Source organism: Leishmania infantum, chromosome 6 (genome assembly GCF_000002875.2).
Source record: "Leishmania infantum JPCM5 genome chromosome 6".
Classification (NCBI taxonomy): Eukaryota; Euglenozoa; class Kinetoplastea; order Trypanosomatida; family Trypanosomatidae; genus Leishmania; species Leishmania infantum.
The window spans coordinates 283,076-304,891 of record NC_009277.2 but is presented as its reverse complement, the minus strand read 5'-3'; the positions used below and the strand labels follow the sequence as shown (position 1 = coordinate 304,891).

The 21,816-nt window shown below is 64.9% G+C and overlaps 5 protein-coding genes across 5 annotated transcripts; all 5 read right to left on the bottom strand.

Moving 5' to 3' along the window:
* Nucleotides 1-924: 924 nt before the first annotated feature.
* Nucleotides 925-4,479, bottom strand: LINJ_06_0790 (conserved hypothetical protein; the record flags this gene model as incomplete). The annotated part of the gene is made up of 1 exon (XM_001463122.2): nt 925-4,479. The coding sequence occupies one exon, from the start codon at nt 4,477-4,479 to the stop codon at nt 925-927; it is 3,555 nt and encodes a 1,184-aa protein (XP_001463159.2).
* A 1,136-nt stretch (nt 4,480-5,615) lies between these two features.
* LINJ_06_0780 (conserved hypothetical protein) lies at nt 5,616-7,622 on the bottom strand (the record flags this gene model as incomplete). Its single annotated transcript, XM_001463121.2, has 1 exon — nt 5,616-7,622. One exon carries the CDS (start codon nt 7,620-7,622, stop codon nt 5,616-5,618), a length of 2,007 nt encoding a protein of 668 aa, XP_001463158.2.
* Nucleotides 7,623-8,478: 856 nt separating this feature from the next.
* LINJ_06_0770 (conserved hypothetical protein) lies at nt 8,479-11,280 on the bottom strand (the record flags this gene model as incomplete). The annotated part of the gene is made up of 1 exon (XM_001463120.1): nt 8,479-11,280. One exon carries the CDS (start codon nt 11,278-11,280, stop codon nt 8,479-8,481), a length of 2,802 nt encoding a protein of 933 aa, XP_001463157.1.
* A 2,257-nt stretch (nt 11,281-13,537) lies between these two features.
* On the bottom strand, nt 13,538-14,554 carry LINJ_06_0760 (putative serine-threonine dehydratase; the record flags this gene model as incomplete). The annotated part of the gene is made up of 1 exon (XM_001463119.1): nt 13,538-14,554. One exon carries the CDS (start codon nt 14,552-14,554, stop codon nt 13,538-13,540), a length of 1,017 nt encoding a protein of 338 aa, XP_001463156.1.
* A 1,210-nt stretch (nt 14,555-15,764) lies between these two features.
* Nucleotides 15,765-21,053, bottom strand: LINJ_06_0750 (conserved hypothetical protein; the record flags this gene model as incomplete). The annotated part of the gene is made up of 1 exon (XM_001463118.2): nt 15,765-21,053. The coding sequence occupies one exon, from the start codon at nt 21,051-21,053 to the stop codon at nt 15,765-15,767; it is 5,289 nt and encodes a 1,762-aa protein (XP_001463155.2).
* Between the last annotated feature and the right edge of the window lie 763 nt (nt 21,054-21,816).

Sequence of the window (21,816 nt, the reverse complement as noted above, 5' to 3'; positions counted from 1 at the left end):
GCAGCGGTGAGCAGGGGGAGTGTAGTGGGGGTCAAGGCGTGTACGTGCGCTTGTGAGGAAGTCAGTGCGAGCGAGTTCACGCTCGGGGGCGTTGTCAGGAAAAGAAAAGGGACGAGGCGGCAGGCGGAGACTACGCGCATGGGCAGCGCGAGAAGAGGAGGAGATGTGAGAGAGACGGGGGGAGGGTGGCGACACGCAGACACACGCAGGGAGAGTTGTGGGCAAATCCAAGGAAAGGGAAGGAAGAGCGACTGCTGCACACGTAGGCGTCGGTTTAGGCCGGGAGTGTGCAACTACCCATGTGCCAAGATGCACATGCGCCAGCGAGCAAGCCAGCACGCGTACGTGGAGAGAGAAGCGCGGTGATCGTGGGCTGAAGCACAGCAGTACGTCCTGGCACATACGGACGCCCCTGCTGACCGACGTCCGCAGCAACAGACATGTCTATCGCGTCTTTTCCTAGTAAGTTTCGAAACTTCACATGTTTTCAATATCTAGCCGTCCTTCGGATGGTGATGATGATGATGGTTATGGTGATGCTGAAGCCGTTAGCGGTCCTGTGCTGGTGTCTCCTCCAAGGCTATTCGTTGGTTTTCCGTTGGTTGCCCCAACTCGTGCGCTGCGCTTGCGCCTGACTCTATCCACCCCCTCCCCCGCCGCACGCTCCTGCCCACTCGGGCTCACGCGCACACGCGCAGAGATCGAGCGCCGCCTCTTCCATGTCTGTCTTCATTCTCTAAGCACTGCAATCGCCACCGAGCTGGCCCGACACCTGTCCATAGATGGGCGACGGCACGAGACGTAAGAGAGCGTGCACAGATGTGGCGATCCGCCAGGCACGCACACACAGAGGCTGAACCTCACCTAGCACTCCGCCCTCCCATGCGCTGCGTGCGCGTTCCCCTCAGCTTTCCCCCATGTTGCTCATCCGCCGCACCTGAAGAGACGACTGAAGAAGTTGCGGTGCCGCTGCCGCTGCGGCAGCTTCGTCACCCCCGCAGAGCCGCCACCCTTCGCCGGCTTGGCCTTGGGCGATGACGCCGGCGGCGGTGGCAGCGGCGCGCTCAGCGGTGCCGGGCGAGGATTGACAGCTGCTACAGGTGCAAGGAGCAACTGGCCTGGAGGCGCAACGGCCGCAGTGTCGGTTCCTCCAGAAGGAGCCTGAGAGAACTTCATCGACGACGTCGGCGAATGGGAAACGGCAGGGCCATCAGGGGCTGTTTGCGGAGGCGGCCGCCTTGGAAGCCTTGCCGCCTCCGGCGCGGATGAGGTCGCCGCAGAGTAAGGATGGGAAGACGTGGTAGAGGTGATGGTCAACGAGGGCGGTTGGATTTGCGGCTGCTGTGGTGCTCGTGGCTCTTCATCTCCGTCCGGCTGGTCCGCTTCAGCTACCACAGCGGCAGTCGGGGCCGCCCTCAGAGCGTTCCAGGATGAAGGTGCCACAAAATCTGGGAACGCATGTTTCAGGATCCGCACCAACGCCGGAGGTGGAGCAGCGACCGTCTGGCTGATGGCAAAACGCGGACTCGTCGAGCGCAGCCACGCAGCAGCAGCGCTGAGGTCATGTGGGCTGAGCGCTAGCGATGACAACGATGCTGCCGCGTCAGGCGCCGTACGTTTCTGCTGCTGAGAGATCCAGCGCGTGAGGTGGCGCCACACAGAGTCCTCGAGCTCGGCAGCGGTGGCACTGCCTCCTCGATCGCCCCTTCGTCTTCGGCGCTCCTTCTGATGCTGGGACGCCAGCTTCCCCTCTTTCACTGCCACGTCACGTGCTGCCTCGGGGCGCGTGGAGGGCATGGCGTTCGCGCATGGTTGCCATGATGCCTCACATACCTCTCGCGGTGCACCAACGACGCCGCCGCGCGCATCTACGGCGGCGGGGGAAGGGAAGGGCGTCGACGAAGACAAGGATGTGCGCCGCATACTAGTCACCTGTGTCGAGTTGGATGGGGGCGCACCAGCGGCAGCATGGCTTCCACCCGCATTCCCACCAATGACCTCCACCTCGATACGTGCCTCCAGCTCCGGCTTGCCCTTCGCGCGATGCGAGCTCGCGTCCTCCACCGCCGACCGACCCGCCTGTTGTACCGGGATTCTTGCACCCTTCCCAGATATTTCGGTGCTCGTCGGCGCGGCGGCTGCAGCGCGCGAGAAATCGGCCCGCTGCAACGGCGTCGGCGGGTCCGCCCACAGCCGCGTGTGGTCTACAGCCAGCTGCACAGGCAAGCTCAGCAGCGTGTCGGAGGATGGCAAAGCCTGTGAGCTGCTGCTGGGGGTAGTGGAAGAGTGCTGCCGTGGCAGGGAGGAAGGTGTGTGGCGCAGCGTGTCAGGCGTAACTGCGAGTGGGGGCGATGAAGATGGCAGCAGCGGCGCCTCGACCTGCTGTGGTGCATCAGACGCGGCCGCCGACGTGCCGCGCGTCTTGTGCGCCACTGCTCTCGCTTCGACAGCCTTGGTGACTCCGGTGGTCGTCTCGCGAGACGGCACCCCTCGCTGCTCGTCAGTGCACGAGTGGGTGTTTGTGCGGTGTCGCTGCCCTGCAGCCGCGTGGAGCACATCGTAGCTGCGCTGGAGCTGGGGTCGCTGCCTTCTCAGGGTGTGTAGCAGCTGCTGTAAGGAGCCGTGCGGAGACGCTGCCTCCTCCGATGATGGTGCGCCATCTGTCTTCGTAGCACCGGTGGCAGCCGTCTGCGCAGCCCCTCGTCGCCACTCATGAGACGAACTGTGCAGAGCACACTGTTGCACAGCGTAGAGGTCTAGCTGCACAGACATCGGCGGTGGCGGCGGCACTGCACGCTGCGGCGGTGCCAAAGCCATCTCCAAGAAAGCAGCGCCAGCAGCCAGGGTCACAGTGGCGGCCGCCGCCGTGGACAGCGGCCATCGCTGCCGTTGCTGCTGCAGCGCTTGCCGAAGCACCCGGCACGCCCTCTCGCGACGGCAGGCCGACTCCTTGGCGAAGACGCTCGCAGCGCTGAGTCGCGCCCTGTCAGCATCCTCCGCCGCGCGGAGATCTAGCAGATGTGCTCTGGCGGGGCCATCGCTGACGCCCACGGGAGACCCAGATGGGGATGTGCAAGGTGCGGCCGGTGCCGGAGGTGCTGCCATGAACAGGTCAGTGAAAAGGTGCCGCGAGTGTCTTACGCGCCTCGGCAGCGGTGAAGAAGGCAACGGCGTGCGTCTCGTCCCCCAGGCAACACCTTCCTCGGCGGTGGGCACCGACCAGCAGCCATACTCACCACAGGCGTGCAGCAGCAGCACGGTCAGCTCCTCCGTCTGCCGCCGCATCGCGCGGATGGTGCAGAGAAGGGACAGGGCACGCTCCGCCTCTGTCGTGGCAGCCGCCTGCTCCGCTACGCTCATTACCGGCACCGCAGCGATAGGCGGCTGATCCGTCTTTTGCTGGCCGGCGGCGGCCAGCGACGGCGACGCGGCGGCGTTCGAGGTCCGCGGCGCATCACCGGCCCCCGCAGCGGGCGAAAGCGCCTGTCCATCGTGATGTGCCATTGCGGTACTCGTGGGGTGGCCTGATGAGCCCTCCATAGCAACCACGCCGTCTATAGCCATCCCCGGCCGCTTCAACAACGCCGCGTGCACTGCCCGTGAGAGCCGCAGCCCCTGATCAATGTATGCGGCGCGTGCCCGCGCGTTGTCGTGCAGCGCCTGCAGGGAGCGCCGCCTCGCGAGCTCGTACGCAGCGGGGTCAAGCGGGAAGCTGAGAGACGGCGATGAAGATGGCGATGCCTGGGGCGGCTGCGCAGCATGCCCAGTACCGAAGCTGGGTGCGCTCCCACGCGCCTTGGTCGAGATGGTAGCTGAAGGTCTGCCACGCTGCCCCAGCGCATCTACGTCTAAGCGAGGACAGTTCGTCGTGCCAGCAGAACCGCTGCCGCTCTCGAGACACCCGGGTGTGAGTTTCGCGCGCCGCTGGTCGTGGTTGAGCGGTGACGCACCGACGCTGCGCTGATAGCCCTCAAAGTCGCGGAGGAGTTGTTTCGCTTGCTGCACGCTCGCCGCGTACGTCGTGGTGGCCTGTGTGGCCGCCATCAACGTCTGCCACGCGGACGGATATCGCGACGCAGCAGGGGCGGCTGCGGTGGCGGCACTGGTGTTGTCCACACACAAGAACACCCTCGCCTCTCCGTCGCTGCTTGGCGGTGTGGTGCACGACGACGGCCACTCGGTAGGCGGACAACCAGCGATGTGGCCCGGATGAGTCAGCTGCGCAAGCGTTGTTTTCGGCGCCGATGGGTGCAAGGGTGCATCTGATGCGGCTCTGCTCGCGAAGAGGTCGCTGCCTATCGGGCATGCGCTGTGACGAGCAGCGGCTACATGGCACGACGGCGAAAGCGTTCTTGATGGCTGTGATGCCTCTTGCGAAGAGCCCACCTCTTGCCCAAGCTCGTGCAGCTGTACTGGCTTCAGCTGTGGTAGCAGACGCTCTCGTGCCAGCGGCTCATGTCGATGGTGCAGCCCAAGCATTATTTTGTGTGTGTGTGTGTGTGTGTGTGTGTGTGTGTGCGTGCGTCTCTCGCGTTGCAGAGTGAAGGAGCAAAGAAGGGGGGCGATCCAGATAAAGAGAGCGAGAGTCAGCACAGGTGCGCCGGTTCGCACGAGGCCAGCTGGATGCGCTGATAGCCCCGATCCACCCACACCCACACACAAGCACTTGATCTATGTACGTGTAGAACGCCTACCCTCGCTGGTGTGAGAGAAGGAGGGGGGAGGAGGTACGAGAAGGCGCCTGTTGTGTGGATGAGGGGGGAAGGGGCTCCATCGTCATTGTCTAGCCGGTTAAAGTGCGATGCCACCAAACGTCTTGGCGTCGCCCGGTAGGCGGACGATGCGCCGTGGTTCAAGGCGTTGAACCTTGTGCCATCGACTCGTCCCTTTTTTCTTTTTTTTTCGCGCGAGCAGCGGCAGACGACGCGCCACAGCAGGTGCCGTGCCGCGGCGCATCCGGTGCACGTCGGTTCGGTTCAGCGGCCTGGCTCGTTGGAGAGGAAGCGGGCGCACCATTCGCTCTGCGCACTGTGTCCATTAGCATGAGTCCGCGATGACGCTCGCCATCACGGACTCGCGTCTCAAGGCGGCCCGAGCGCGCCGCGGCCTTCGCACACGGCGTGCCGCGCACGGCAGTCCCTTTGGCTGTCCGCCCTGCTCCGGGGGGTTCGCGGACGCGAGCGCCATAGCAGCGTCTTGTGCCATGACGCAGACGTCGCATTGGGGGTGAGGGGCAGCCCCGTAAGGCGGTGGTCGTTTTTGTCGGAGCAGGAAGGCAACGGCTGAGGCTGCGGTGCGACCCGCGTGCGAGCAGTGCGGCAATCTCAGTTCGCACCGCTCCCAAGACGGTGCGGCCGTCGTGAGCCGGCAAAGCCCCCGCTCGCCAGCTTCCTGTACGCCGCCGAGGAGACGTCGATGAGCTTCCACACGTTGCCTTCGGTGTGTTGGAGCTCCGAGTTCGGGGCTCGTGAAAAGCGATGCACGGCTCGGGCCCCATGACCGCCATCAGCTCGCTCCGAGGCAAGAGGAGGAGGGGGGAGGGGGGCTCCGCCCTCTCGCTCTCCGCCCCCGTCTCTCCCCTGGTCGAGAGAACGAGACAGTGCCGACGCCACGCATCAGCCGCACTGGACGAGGTCGTACTCCATGCAGTCGTAGTAGACGCCGAGGATGGCTGACAAGGCGCTCAGCGCGGTGCACACGTGCCAGATGTTGTGACTGTTGCCGATATAGTCGAGAGTAGAGGCAGAGACGACGTAGGTGACCATCAGCTTCGGGATGCAGAGCCGGTCCCACAAGGTAGGCGTGGTGGCGGGCGGCGAAGACGTGGATAACACAGAGGTCGCCTGCGCTGCCAGCTCGGTTGCGACGCCGCCAGGAGAGGCACGAAGCGGGCGCGCAGAGCCACGCGACGACGACGAAGCCATCGGTGCACCTCGTGCATCCATCTCTGCCACAGCAGCATCCCTTCTTAGCTCATCGACGCACCGCGCGGCCGCCTCTGCCGCCGCCACACGCCGCGTGTGACGCGCTGCTCGTCTTGTCCAGTGAAACACGACCACCTCAGGAAAGCGAGCGGCGTTGATGAGGCCGCCGAGGCATAGCCACACGTAGGAGGCGTTGTGGTAGTGCGTGGCTTGCGTGAACCCGCCCATGGCTGCGCGACTCTTGGGATAGACCAGCGCCAGGTACACATAAAGATGCAGGAGGCAGTAGGCGCCGACGACGGTGGAGCGCTGGAGTGCGCTGAGGGGTACCAGATCGATGCTGGTGTTTGCCGCCACCGCTGGCGCGGCAGCCGTCGGCGCGTCACCGAGTTGAACGGAGTATAGATGTCGATGCTGCTGCACCCAGGCTAGTAGAAGGTGCTGGCGCGAGTGGTGCTCTGGCGGTGGCAACGGGCGCGATTGACTATCACGGTCACGCCCGCCACGCTGCACCGGTAGCGGGCATGGCGGCGCAGAGGGGAGTGGACGGCCCATCAAGAACTCCAGCACGGCAGCGATGACGGCAGCTGCAACCCACTGCACCAGGTGCAGCGCCAGCGCACACACATCTGCCACCACGCCCCACATCGGCACCAAAACAACAACGTAGATGCACAGCAGCGTCGCAGCCACCATGAGTGCCGCCGTCCATGCCTGAACGTATTCACCGGCGCACGGCATCCCACACGTAAAGTACGCGTAGGCGCTGCCAGAGATGGCGCAGACGACGCCCATGACATCGCACTGCAGGAGCTGCTGATAGCCGCGGCGGGAGCGGCAGCATGGCATGAAGGCGTGATACAGCACCGACATCACAAACGTCAGCAGGAAGCCGAGCACCAGTGGTGTGAGGGAGAGGGAGAGACGGGCGGCGACGCTCATGGGCGGCGGTGGCAGCGCGCTGTCGATGCCTGACACGATCCATGCCGGCGACGATGGCGCTGCCGAGTCTCCCGAGAGAGAGGCAAAGAAGCGAAATGAGGGCGAAGATGTTGCGGCACCAGCAGCGGCGTCGCTCAGCACATGCCGTGGGAAGGCAGTCTCATCACCGGAAGGCGCGCACCCCTGCGTGCCGTCGTTGTCAGTGCCCGCCGCAGTTGCGCCGGATGCAGCTGCGAGCCCGTGCAACCCACGTAGCCACGACGGCACTTCGGCTGCTTCGCTGCGGTGCCCACGAAACGGCGCACCCGCTGCGTGTTCGCCGAAATATGCGCCGCCGCCGCCGCCCTGCCCGCCGGCAGAAGCCGCGGCGGTGTACAGCCCATAGCCCCCGCCTACTCCGTCGTAGATGTCCGACGCCCCACCACCGCTGCTCATTGCCGTCACCCGCGGCGGCCATAGCAGCAGCAGCGCCATCAGCACCGCCATGGCCAGGTGGGACACAATGTTGAATGTTTCGTTATGGAAGTAAAGCACGATCGAGCCGAGGGCCTCGCGCTTGCGCAAGAAGCGATGTCGGAAGCCGCGGCGGATGTACGGATTGAAGCGTAGCCACGCGTCCACCTCGTGGATCGAGACAGTGCCACGGCGCCAGCTGGTGACCTCGCGGCACACACGCGACCACAACGACCCAGCAGAGGACAGAACAGCTGGAGAAGGCCCATCAGACGACGAAGAGCCTCCACGGCCTCGCTGCATCGCCACGGCTGGCGCAACAGGAGCACCGTCATCGCCGCTACGCGGTGCGCCTGGCCGGCTGGGGAGGCCGGCGCGTCTCGTGTGTTTTCGGTCCATTGGTAGCGGTGGACGGTGGCTGCTGGAGTCGCACACCTCCCGCTGCAAGCAAGCAGAGAGAGAGAGATGGCGAGACACACGCTGACTGCATGAGGTGCACGCAGAAGGGAGGGAAGGAGAAGAGGGCGAGAAGAGGGCGAAGACGTTGAGGGAGGTCACCAGGTGTGCTCGCGCGGTGCGCCACACCGCACATTTGGCCTTTCCCTCTTTGCCTCATGCGCACGTGAGGGGGAAGAGGAAGAGGGGGAGGGGGTGGAGCATCAAGTGGGCGGAAGCATCACGCGGAGAGACGCAGCACATGTAGTCGGAGCGCATGTGCACGCGCGCCAAAATCAGCGTTCTTGTTTTCCGTTTCCCCTGTTTGCCTTCGAAGAGCGTGCGCCGGCAGCGGCGAAGCACGCGAAGGGGGTGATGCGGCACGGCAAGAAGGACGGCGAAGCGAGCGTGCCCCTTCGAAGGGCGTAGAGGGTGAGCCGCGCACGCTAATACTACACGTGACCCATGCCATCATGCTGTGAACGGTGGTCACGTCGGCGTTCGTCCTCGCACACGCAAACGCCGCTGTCTGTTACGAGTAAACTTTTATGCCGTCGGCGAGGGGAGAGAAAAAAAGGAGAACGGGCACGCTGCCGCTCCGTTACGGTCTATGGTGCTCTTCTATGAGGAGGCGACAGCCGCCGGGCACACGCGCGAGCGCCACGGCCGATCGCAAAGCAAAAAAAAAGACCCGACAAAACCGCTCCGGGCATCGGGAGAGGCATCACACGGTGCGGCACTGTGCCCGAGTCACGCGCAGCGCCTCTTGATGCGCGCGGGCGAAGCGCCGATGCACAGGCAAGTCCTCCAGTCCTTCGTGGATCCCGCTCGGCACAGTGTGCCACGCGGCCACGCCGGTGCCTGATCCCGTCGATGAAGCAGCGTGAGCCTTCAGAGCGCGATCAGCACAGCCTTGGGTGTCTCCACGCATGCCCAACGTGTCACCGGGCCCCGTTTCTGCCGTCGCGTTGGCGTAGGCGTACGCAGCGGAGGCGGCGGCGTCACCAGCGCAACGAGCTGCTGCAGGCACGCCCGAGCGATCGACGAGCGTCACGGTAGGCATGCGCAACGCGTGGATAAGCTGCAGGCGAAGCTGCTTCGCGTGCTCGAGGGTGTCGGCGTGTTCGGCTTCAACAATGGACAACTTCGATCGCACCTTGACGAGCTCGTCCTCGAGTGCTTTCACTTGAGAGTGCGCCGCCGCCTCCGCAGCTTGGCAGCGTTGCCGCTCAAAGGCTTCGCCGAGCTCGCGCCGCGCCACGGACGCCTCCTCATTCAGCTCTTGCCGCACAAGCCGCTCACGTAGCTCCAGCGCGAGTAAATCGGACGCGAAGGAGGCTCGGTGACGTACTGCCGCGCACTCTTGCTGCCAGTGGAGCAGTTCCGCTTGATAGCGCAGCAGCTGACGCCGGCGAGGCTCTTCCATAACGTGTAGGAGCCGGTCGCGAGACTCGGCCTCGTCCTGCATCACGGCATCGCGTCGCTCGGCTTCGATGGAGAAAAGCAGCTGCGCCATCCATGACGCGGCCTCTGTGCGCACGACTGTCAACAACTCGAGGGTTCCGTCCGAGTGCTGTGTCCCGACGGTGCGCTGTGGTGGCACGGGCGACGGAGCAGCTTGCGGGGTGGAAGCAGCCGCTTCTGCGATGAGAGCACTGTCCATCGGGGAGGTGGCACGGTCGACACGGGCAGCAGCGCGCCGTACCGCTTCCGCTTCTTCTTGCCGAGTAGCATGCTGCTGCATCTGGAGATCACTCAGCTCCTGCATGCGCTGTCGAAACTCGTCAAGGTACACCCGCAGCTGCGATTCCACTACATCGAAGCGCGCCTGCTGTTGCACGGCCGCGCGGGCCTCAAAGCTGGCCAGCTCGCCCTGCAGCAGTGGCCGTGTCACCTCGGCGACGTGAGCAGCAGCGATGCTCTTCAGCGCCGCCGCCTCTTGCTCCGCGTGGAGGCGGCGCTGCTCCTCTGATAGACTAGCCGTCGCCGCAGCTGCGGCGACGGTGTCTGTCTGCGTGCTGCCCGTGCAACGATCCAGCCCTCTTACCGCTGCAACGGCAGCGTCGTGCGCACCACGGCGCTCACCGCCTGCGTCACTGGCGAGTGCGGCGGCGCTCTGCATGTATACCATTCGTCGATCAGCCCGCTCGCGCTGCGCCATCGTCACGGCGTCGCTCGCGCTGCCGCGCTTGGTAGAAGCGGAGGAAGATGGAGTAGAAAGGCGTAAGAGCGGGGGCACCCCCGCGCACCGTCTATCCTCGCGCACGGCTTCGCTGAACGGGTCCTCTTGGTGAGCGAAGAATGCGGCAGCACCGGCCTGGTGCACCGCACGTGTGCGTGCGGCGTCTTTGCAGAGACTACACAGCGAAGCGTCTTCGCCACTCCCGCTGTCGCCCTCGGAACTGCCCTGACTCGACAGCTTGAGTGAAAACTCACCGTCGCCGCGCTGAGCTCGGCGCCACTCAAAGGAAGGATGGCCGCAATCACAGCGGTGCTGACGGCAGGAGCTGCAGAGGTCGTCGCCGTCCTCTTCACTGCTCCGCTGCAGCGGTGTCGTGCCTGTCTCCGAGGAGGCGTCACTGCAGCGTGTCATGTCCTGTGCAGCTCTCTCTCTGCAGTCCGTGCACGCGTCAAGTCGCTCATCGGCGCTGGCCGCGCGTGGCCAACTTGCAGGGCGCACACGCCACGCCGGTCTCGCTCTTCCGTGAGCATCAACCGAAACGCCAAAGACGTCGTCGTCTGATGCGTCGCTTCGGCACGCGCAATTCGATGGGCACCCGCACGACGACGTCGAAAACGATGGTGACACAACAGCGGCGCTGGCGCCGACGGCACCCGGCGCTGTTGGACGCCTACGGTCGCACTTCTCAACCTGAGCGGCATCTCGCCGCCGCAGGTCAACCAAGCACGTCGTATCATCGCTCGACCTCACTGATGTAGTGTGTTCGGGTGAAACCGGGCGTCGCCCGGTCATCGTGGAGCTGGTCGTGGTGAACTGGTACGTGCCGTCGCTAGACCTGCCGCTGTCTTCATCGTGGTGCGGTAGAGCAGAGCTCTCGCACGGCCACGACGCTGGCACGCTGGCATCGCTCGGGGCAGAAGATGAGTCGTCGATGTCACCGCCACCGCCACGACTCGTCGCTGTTGCGCTGGTGCCATCAGCCGGCACACTTCGGTGCTGCGGATGCTCGCGTTCACGTTGCAGCTGCGGCGGCGCCTGCACAAACGCGTTCGGCGAGAGGACCGCAGCGGTCGCAGTGAAGGATGGCTTGTGGGACGGCAACGGCTGCTGCTGCTCCTGCGCCGGCAAGGGGGCGGCGACACGCGGGGCAGGGACGGCGTTGTCCGCGGGCACCTGGGGCAGCGGAGGACCCTCTCGAGGTCGCTGCAGGAGAGACATAAAATGGGCATTCCCCTGCAGCACCCTCTGCTGCTGCTGCTGCTGCGGATGCTGCGGAGATGCTGGCCGCTCGAGTGGTGGCCCCCACCGACTCGACGAGCTCGAGGATGAGGCAGAAAGCATCATGGCGGAGCGCGAGGATGGCTTGGGTAGCGAGAGAGAGAGAGAGTGCGTATGTGTGTGTGCGAGTGAGTGGGGATAGGAGGTCGCACCGAGAACCAGCGGGGAGAAAGATGGGGGCGCGTAGAGACACCGAGCGGCGCACGCACGAGGCACATGCTCGCATACGTGCAAGCGCGTACGGGCATAGCGCCGTCACACTCGTGGTTGCGCGTGAGAGAGGGGAGAGAGCGACTCACGCAGGCATGGCTGCGCGCACAGAAAGTGTTCGGGCAGCGAGAGAACTCGCACGCCTCACAGATGCCGGGGAAGGAGGGTGGGAGTAGCTCGCAGAACGCCGCACGCGCGCGCGCGTGAAGAGAGGCATGGCCATCGCGAGACGAGAATACAGGTGTACACATCGTTCGGAAGCGCCACGAACAAGCCCGTTCACGCAAGTACCAACGCGGACGGTGTGAGAAAAGAGAGCGAGAAGGGCGGAACGAGAACACACAGACGCCCCTCTTTTATACCTCCCTATCCCCCTCCCTCTCCCTCTCTCCTCATCTCCCTCACTGCGTCGGCGTCGGCGTCGGCCCTCGCTCACATTCTCTCAGCGCCTCGTCATCGAGTTGCGTTAGCTTGTTATGTATCAATGGACAAGCCCCCCCCCCAGCATGAGCGGCAGGGAGGCACCAACAAGAAACAAGATAACGTTCTAACTCGAAAGTGCCGCCGCTTCGCTGCGTTTCGCGTCTTGCTCGTCCTACGCAGACATAACCGACTTGTGATGCGAGGGGACGGGGTGGAAGAAGGGAGAGGGAGGAAGAGGTCCTGCAGCAGCCGCAGAAGAGTACAGAACACACACGCACAGGCACACGCACACGCATATGCCAGCTCGGTGACTCACGCTCACTCGTATATGTATGTATTTGTGTGTACGCGTATATGTGCGCCTGCACGTGTGAGCGTGCAACACAACAGCGGCGCAGACGCGTGAGGATGGCGAGGAAGAAAGAGGAAGAAGAGGAGGTCGGGACAACGAACACTTAACAGGCAGCAGAAACAAATGAAGGAACAGACAAGAGTCGGAGAGGTTGATCAGGGTACTCCGCAAACAGCAGGTGGCTCGCCACAAGCCTCAATGCATCGAGCAGCGTCCTGCGTCTCATGCCAAGATGCCCTGCGCTGGCACGGATCGGCCGGCAGACGTCTGCTGCGCTATCAAGGCGCAATGGCGGACGGTGAAGCGAGTGAAAAATCGGGGAAAGCAGCGGAAGGAGGAGTCTTCTACTGCAGCCTCACTTCGTTCCTTCCTTCTCAGAGGCGTCTTCGATGACGTGGGGTGGGGGCGGGGGGAGGGGGGAGGCCACCCGCACACACACGCACACGCCTCTCAGTGCGTGATGTCTTAGGGTCCAGCACCCCCCCGCTTCCGCCCTATCCCTACCCAAGGCACAAACACTTCTGGCGGTGGCAAGGTCGAGCGCCCACGACGTGGGGGAGGTCAGCGCGATGTATCGCTGCGGATGTCAGCGGTCACGACCTGGATAGTGCGGCGTCGGAGCGACCTGCGCGGCGGGCATGTGGGCAGGGTTCGAGGCAGAGGCCGTGCTAAGGTGACTGGGCTGGCGCACTTCTACAGCGCGTGTGTGTCTAGGGCTGCTCCGCACCACGCGATCGGACACCTGTGACAGGCCCGGTGGGGTCGAGTGAAACTGAACTCATGCTCTGTAAAAGAGTTGACAAGTTGCTATATGTGTATACATAACTTCTTTTAAGCCTTTGCCGCCGTTGATGCGTGTGAACTCGTCCTTCTCCGCAGTCTTGACGCCGGCACACACACACACGCGCACATGGCACACACGCACAGGCGTCTGGAGCGAGAGCGAGACGCGCCCAAACGGCTGCACCGATGCGCTCACAGCGCGCTCCCTCCCTTGCTCTCAACACCCCCTCCTCCTCTCTCCCTGCTTGTTCCAGTCGGCGTGCTGGTGTGAGCGGATTGAATGGTAGGGCGAGGGCGAAAAGAGGAGATTGCTTGGGTGCGTGCGTGCGTGCGTGCGTGTGTGTGCGTGTGTGTGTGTGTGTGTGTGTGTGTGTGTGTGTGTATCCGTGCGGCTGTTTCAACGACTTGAGCAGCCGCGCACACAGGCACTGGGAGGTGAAACAAGAAAGAGAAGCGGCGCTGATACAATCGCCGCCGCTGCACGAGGAACAAGCGTGAGCGCGATCACGCGCAAAGGCCTGCTACAGGCATCTGACACACCCACGCACACACACCTCACAGCCGCGCCGTCGCAATCTTCGGCACATCGTTGAGGTCCACGTTACCCCCTGAAAGCACAATGCAGATGCGGCGGTAGTTGCTCAGCTCCTGGGGGCAGGCCAGCACCGCCGCCACGGCGATGGCAGCATTCGTGTCCACGACGAGTTTGCAACGTTCGTACACATAGCGGAAGGCGTAGCACATCTCCTCCTTCGACACGTGCACGACGCCGTCGACGTAGCGGTCAATGTAACTGTTCGCAAGGTCCGTCAGCTCCGTTCGGATGCCGTGCTTGTTGCCCTTGGGGCGCTTCTCATCGCCCTTGAGCTTGCGTGCCTCGATGACCTCGCCGCGCTTGAAAACCGTGTAGTGATCCGGCGGCACAGCCAGCTCGGCCGCAAAGACGCCGACATGCGGCTTCATGCCCTTCACGGCGATCGCCGCCCCCGCTAGCAGTGCGCCACCGCCGACCGGGATAACAACGCAGTCCACCGAGCAGTCTGTCTGGAGCATAATCTCGATGCCGGTCGTGCCGTGGCCGGCGATGATGGCCTCGTCGCTATAGGGGTTCACGAGCATGCACTGGTTGCGCTTCTTGCCAGCCACCTTGTTGAACTCCGCGTGGAGCCGCGCCTCCATCTCGACACGGCTCTTCAGGTCCGGCTTGCAGTAGTAGAAGTTGCCGTGGTAGAGGCGAATGCTGCGCGTGATGAGGGCGTTTGTGTCCTCCGGCACGACGACGTGCGCCGTGCTCTGGAAGTTGCTCGCCGCGCACGCCAGCGCTGCACCGCCGTTGCCGCTGCTGTGGGTAACAAAATTGTTGATGCCCAGATCTTCCTCCTTGGCGCGTATCACGCGGTACGTCATGCCGCGGACGTGGTAGCTGCCGGTGCGCTGCAGGTTCTCGCACTTGAGCAGGACACTCTCGTGCCGCGTCTTGCCATGCAGGGCGTTGCTCTCGATGATCGGCGTCTCATAAACGTAGCCGTCCAGCGCCTTGCGCGCCGCCATGATGTCGCTAAAGGTCGGCATACTGTCTCCTCGAGGCCCTTCCGCGTGAAGAGCTGGGTAGAGTGCGGGGTACGTCTAACCGTTGGGGAAAAGGGCTGCAGATGGTCGAGTGCGTGCGAACGAATCGCTGGTGACGCACGGTTATTCTGCTTACGGGCCCACAACACGACGAGCGAAAGCAGTGGGAAGCAAGCAGCGCCCTTCAAGACGACCACAGGCACGCCAAGAGTGCGATCCACGCGTAGCAGCAGCAGCAGCAGGTTTGCGCGGCCGACTGCAGAGACACACACATCCACGCGAGCGCTCACGAGATCAGAGACGGCGCGAGTGAGCGAGCGAGACGCACGTGTGCTGGCGAGGGAAAAACACAGAGGCGGCGGCGGCGGAAAGAAGGTGGAAAGGCAGCAAGCCCGCGCGTCTCTGTGGCTGTGCGTGGGTGTATATATAAGGCTTTAGAGAAAAGGCGTTGCGCAGACTTCCTCAGGATTCGTTGATCCTGTCTCGGCTACACCTGAGAGGAGGGCGGAGAGGGTGAGGGGTCTAGGCAAGACGTGTCGGATGCCGTGGAGGGGTGGGGGGGAGGTCGTGAAGGAATGGGCGTTCGGCAGCTAAAACTGAAAAGGAAAACAGAGAGAAGGCAGAGTGGCGCTGATCGCGCGGAGAGAGAGAGAGAGCAAGAGAGAGAGGGGGGGGCAGTCGAAGAATGTGGCTTCACCTGCTGCGTGCGTGGCGGCGATGGTGTGCGGCGCGAGTTCAACAGAGGAAGAGGAGGAGAAGTGTGTGCGAGAGCGACAGACAGACGTCATAAAAGCGCGCACATTGTTTATGGCACGTCGAAAGCAAAGGGCAGGAGGGGTTGTTGCACATCAGCAGGAAGGCGTGCGAGAGCGAGAGAAGGTGTCGGCGCGTGCGAGTGCCCACGCCCATCATCTTCCATTCTCCTGCCTCCCTCTCGCAGCTCTACACCCTGCTGTCGGTGCAGCAGAGGTGCATCGGTGCCACTCACCGCCCGCGTGTCTCAATCTTGTCTATGTCGTTGGATTCGACGTTGGTGTTGTTCCTGTTGTCTTTCTTAGTCTCTTCTACGTTGAGGAAACCTCGTCGGCTGGGCTGTCCACCTTCCCTTGCCGCATGGCACGCGTGTGCCCTGCGCAGACAAGGCCAAGCGGCGTTGCCGCGCTGATCTCGCCCCCCCCCTCACCTGCATCGCTGCCACCACGCCCACGTCAGCTTACAGATCCTCCATGACTGCGGTGGCCTGCCGGCGCGCCGCTTCGACGCGCATGGTGTCGATGGCGTCCTCCAGCGCCGCTTTCCATGTCATCAGCTGCGCCACATCGCTGTCGTGGCCGAAGCTGCCGCGGCTTTGGCCGTCACGGAGCAGCGACGCCATGAGCGCTTCCTGGCTTGGGTGGTGAGTGGCGCTGGCGGAGCCGCTGCCTTTGTTCGCGCAGAGCACGTTGCGCAGTGCGGCAATGCCGGTGTCACTGGGGCGCAGGGAGCAGAGGGGATATCCGCGAGAAAGCGCCGTCGCTGAGGACACAGACAGCATCTCGTTACCATCACGCTCCTCGTCGGCGTACGCCTGCTCCATTCTCACGTCTGCGCCTTTCTTGGCCTCCTGCTGCACTTCTGAGGTGCACCCAAACGCTGGCTCCGCCTTGAGCGCGGCGGCGCCAGTGGCATCCGAAGGGAAGGCTCCGACCGCGCTCGCCCGAGTCAGTGCTGCGTGGGTTCCTTCGTGGAGGTTGCACCAGACGGCTGCACCAATGTCGTCGGCGCGCGGCAAAACGACGTGGAAGAAGACGTCGTGTGCCGTCACCACGGAGGCACCGGCGGCGAGGCGCAAGAGTGCACTCGCCATGTCGTACTCCAGCGCAGTCAGCCACGTCCCGGTGGTGGTCGGATTTGGGATGAGGGATGGAATGGCCACTCGGCCGGGCAGTCGGTTCGCCACTCCATCGCAGCCCTCCCCCTCCGTCTTACACCCTCCCGCTGCCTCGCCGTCACGCTGCGGCTGCGGCTGCGGCTCTTCAGCGTCGTCGGCAGTGGTGACCCAGGCACAAGGCGCCGCCGGCGAGCCAAACAGCGCCGCCCGCCGTGCCCCGAGTGCTTGCGACAACCAGCCCTCCATCTCTGCGCTCGTCGCGATGCTCGCGAGGTAGGCAGCGGTGTAGGATGTGTCACGCTCGATGCCGTTGCCGTAGTCGAGGACGTGCGGCCAGCAAGAGATGCCGCCCGGGTGGCCGAGCGCCTGCGCCTCGCTGTTGGACAGCGGCGGCAGCGCGCGGAACGACTGCGATGGCGAGTCATCGCACATCAAGGAGAGCTGACGCCGCAACGTGGCGCGCAGGTGGCCCTCGAGACTGCTCGACGCTGCCATCAGGTGGTGCAGCTTCGCCTCGGCACTCGCGGTGTCAGGCTTCTTCGGTGATGCTTCGCCACCCTTTCGCTGCGTCGTCTGCCGCCGGCGGCTGGCCTGACTGCGTCCCCGCCCTGCCACGGCAGCGAAAGGCTCCAGCGGGATGACGAGCTCGTCATACTGCTCCGTGACGACGGGCTCCGCCACCATCGTGTAGCCCAGCAGCTCTGGGTGCACTCCCTGCGTGCGCGGGTCTCGAGCTGGCGGAATAGCGGCTGCGTAGCGAGGACGGTGACTAAATCGCAGCAGGTGCTGCAGCACCACCACGTTGCCGCCGTGGCCGACGTGCACCTCTGTGAAGGTGCGGTGCACGCCGCCGCCACCTGCAGCGCTGGGAGCGCCTGCGTTGGCAGGGCTGCGGGGCGTACCGCTGCGCGCTCGCGAAGCACCAAAGCCGCGGGGGCGCCGGCCGGTGCCGCGACCGACAGTCGGCACCGGCAGCGGTGGCGGTCGCGCGTGCGGCGAAGACGCGTCCGCCACGCCAGCGGCGATGCCCGCGAGCGGCTGCCCATCAGCGATGCAACCGCTGCTGGTGTGTGCGGTGTTCGACCCACCCATCCTCGCCTCGTGCTGCTGCGAGGACAGGCTCGCGTGATGCTGAGGCGCTGGCGCCGGACTGGGAGTGACGCTTCCGCTGCGGGAAGAGGAAAACGACCCGTCACCGCTCATCTCGGACTTGGTCGGGAACGAGAGTGCGTGGGCGCTGTCCGTGGGACTACCACCACAGATGGACACCTCGCTGCCGCTGCGGCCGCGTGCGCCGTCGCTACCACCGCCACCATCCGCGTCGCTGTCACTCGATGATGATGACGGCTGCGAGGAGGCTGAGGAAGACGTCGCATCGCATGTCACCAAGTGCACCGGCAGGTATGGGCCACGGTAGTAGGTCGCACGCGCCCCGCTGTTCGAGTTGATGTCGAGCAAGCTGTCGTAGTGACACTCGTGGCGCAGCTCATGCAGCGACAGCGCCGGGGTGGGCGGTACAGTGCCCGACGTGCTCGGCGGCGGCGTCGTCAGTGCATTCCACAAGTGGCTCGGGCCACGCACGCCGCCAGTGACGTACGTCGAGACGGGGTCGTGCGGCTTCGTGCCACGACCGTCGCACGTCTGCATTGCAGTGCGGCCGTTGAAGCCGCAGTAGTACTCGAGGAGCTGCCCCTGTGCCCGCCGGGAGGCGCTGGTGTGCACCGGCACCTTCAGGTACACGTGCATAGACACAATGAACTCGCCCCACCCCACCTCCGTCAGCTCAAATGGAGCCGAGGAGACGGTGCGCACACACGGCACGAAGCTCTCGTCCAGTACGAACACCACCTTGTCAATGAAGTCCGACAGGTAGTCATCCGGCGATGCGGTCGAGGCGCTAAAGACAGAGGCCTGCGAATCGCCCATCGCGCCGAGGGCGGCAGCAGCAGCAGCAGCGCCCCCGCCACCACCACGGTCAGCAGCTGCGCTGCTGTCGCCGAGGCTGGCGCGCGAGTTGTTCGACCGAGCAGGTGGTGTCGAGGACGGCGACGAGGGGAATGCCCTGAGCTGCTGCACGTGCGATGACGACGGCGGCCGCACATTCGCGCCGGCGACCTCCTCCGGATGGCCGTTCCACAAGCCGCGCACGTACACCGTCCACTGGTGGCTCTTGTCCTTGCTCTCCGGGTTGACGAGCTGCACGCAGCCGCCGACGACCACGGGAACAATCAGCGTCTGGTTCGGATAGCAGTACACGCGGCTGCTGCCGCACTCCGCACCGGGCCCAGCGGCCGCCACCGATGTCGTGTGTGGTGCAGCGCCACATCGATGATGGCGGCGATGGCGCGACCCCGCGCCGCTTTCCTCGTCGTCCGCTTCCGCCTTTACGGCACTGAGCCGATCAGTGCTGGGCGTCGCCGCGTTGGCGTCCGCCGGCGCTGCGAGAGAAGCGGGTGTCGACGCCAGCAGCGGCAGCGGGTGCTGATACACGCGCAGTCCAGGCATCAACAGCGGGCTGTAGGGGTGGCTAAGCAACATTGACGGCGTGCGGTGCTGCTCGGCACGCCACGAGGACACGATCCGCTGCGCCTGCATGTAAAGCTGGCTTGCACTCGTCGTGTGTGAGGGGTCCACCATCGTGGGGGACACGCTCGCAGTGGATGAAGCGCCTTGGCGCTCTGTAGTGCTGCTGAGGCAAGAAGACAGCGTGGCCCACGCCTCGCTGAAAATCGTCCGCACGCCACGACCACCAAGCTGCACGTCGTTGGCAGGCGACGATGACGCCGCGGAGGGCAAGCTGTGCTGCTGGTAGCGGTCTCCGCCGTTCCAAACGTAGCGCGGCCTCATCGGCCTCGCCGAAGGGTCCTCCAACGGTGCTGCAGCGGCGGTGCTGTGCGCCTGATGCGCGCGTGCCCCCGCGGTGCCCCCGCCCGCTCCGCTACCGCCGTAGGTGCCCATGGTGGCTGGCACCGCAGCGTGTAAAGCGGATGATGGGTAGAAAGCGTTATACGTAAGGCGCACACGGCGGCGCTGCTGGCGTAGCGGCTGCTCCTGCTGCTGCTGCTCGAGGGCGGCAATGGTACGAGCGCCAGGAGCAGACGTCGCACTGGCCGCATTCGTGGCCGCACCGCTCGCCAATGCGGTGAGGGCGCCTGGGGAAAGCGGAGTGGCGCATCCGCCGCCCGTGCCATCGACAGCGGTCACGATCACAGCGGGCACAGTAAATAGCGGGGTCGCCGCCGCCGCGGTGGTGGTGGTGCTGCTGTTTCCAGACGACTGTGAGGGGGGTGACGGCGACCGACTGCGCTTAGTGACCGCGTCACCGCTACCCCTCCGCCATCCACCTCGTCGGTCGCTGCCGCTAAGAGTGCCGGTAACGTCGTCAACTGACGCGACGGTGACGGCAGAGCTGCGGCCCTTGAGTTTGTAACTGGCGCTTGCGCGTTGTTGCCCCTTCAGCTCCTCTGACTCCGCGTCGGCGCGACGGCGTCGCCCACCCCGGCGTGGCTTCACCTCCTCCGTTGCCGCCTCAGCTAGCGCCTCCTTGACGCTCCGCCGCGTCCGTCGCGGCGGCTTCTCACCAGCGGCAGTGCTCATGGTGCCGCTCGATGCGGCCGCAGCGTCAGCAGCAGCAGCAGCGGCGGTCGCAAACGCCAGCTGCTGACTCTTTGGTGGTCGCCCGCGCTTGCGCTTGATGGGTAGCCCGTCAGGGGTGAAGAGCAGCGGCGATCCCGAGACACTGCGCCTGCGAGTGCGCCGCGCAGCCGTGGCGCTCGCCGCTGTCGGCGTCGGGGGCGCCGAGGAGCCTCGCGAAGACGCGGCTGACGTCCGACCCGCGACTCGCCCACTGCCGCTGCGACCACGTCCACGCCCACGGCCGGCACTTGAGGTCGCTCCGCCGCGGTCGCCCCGTGAGCGCGTCGTGGTGGTGCTTGTGCTCGCTGTGGCCAGTGAGGAGTCGGCGTTGTCGCTGTCCTCCTCTTCGGAGCTGTCCTCGTCGTCGGAGCTGTAGCCCTCCGACGTACCGTCGGGCTCATCGCTGGCGCTCTCGTCTTCCTCTGCCGTGGCACCGTCGCTGGCGATGCCTCTGAAAGCACCGCCGGACTCCGCCTCTTCGCCGTCATCTCCGTCCTCGGCGTCAACACCATTTTCGCCATCCTCCTCGTCATCCACCGCTATCTGAGCCTTCGCAGCAGCGGCCGCGCCGCCACGTCCCCGCCCGCCGCATCGCCCACGCCCGCGCCCCCTGCCCCGGCCGCGCCCACGGCCAGGTGCCGACGCTGACAACACCGAGCGGCCAGAACCGCCGCCACGGCCCGCGCTACCGCCACCACCGCTGCCGGCAGTCGCGGTGTGCGTCACCACCAGCTGTGGCGGGACGGAGACCGCCAGAGCGCTCAGGTCGACCCTGTTGCCCGCCGTGTCGGTGCAGGCAAACCCCTTCGCCAACTCCCGCGGTGAAAGCGTCTTTGTTGACATGGTTGACAATGAGGCTGCGACGGCAGTCGAGAGAAGGTCCGCCACGGTCGCGTGTGCCGCCGCCTGCAGGGAGACCTGCGAGACGCGGCCGTCCACGTGCAGCTCAACACTCTTCGAGCTGCCGCCACCCCCGTGCGGGAGAGGGTGGTACATGGCTGGTGGTGGTCTCCTACTGGAACTGCTCGCGTGCCTCTACGCGTGTGCGCGCTGATGAGCAGCAGGACAGAGCTCACCTGAAGGCAGGCCGCTGTCGTGCTCACGAAGAGGTGGAGCAGCTGGAGGAGCGGCGGCGGCTGAGCTCAGCCCTCGGTCGCCGTGCGCTTGGCGGGTAACGGAAAAACGCACCCGCACGCGGACAGAGCGGGAGAAGGACGCCGAGGGGTGCGTGCGTGTGTTCCGGCCGCGCGCCAGTGATCCCGTGTCAGGGGGTCCAGCCTCCACTTCTCTGCTCGTCCCCGCCTTGGGCTCCGTTTCCGCGTCCCCTCCGCTGACTCGCTCTTGACGCTGCGCTGAGGGAGAGGTGGTCACGATGGAGGGGTGGCAACGGCACGCGCGTGAATGCTTGTTGCCGAGGATCACGCATGCGTGTGTGTGTGTGTGTGTGTGTGTGTGTGTGTGTTTGTGTGTGTTGGGGGGCAGGGGGAGGTTTTGCGGCAGAGGTTGGGCAAGACATACAGACCGAGCGAGAGAGGGGGAGAAGGGAGAGGGTGGCAGCAGCAACAGCGGGGGCGGAAGGGCAATGAAGTGTTGTGCAATGCCATCGTCGTCGTCGTCGTGACGTGCAGCACAGGCTAAGAGGCAGCTGAAGACACATACATAGGAGGAGGAGGAGGATAGCAGGGCCGAACTTCAACGCAACTGCTGTCACTGAAGGAATGGAAAGGGAGGGGTTCCGATCGCCCGCTAAGGTGGTGGT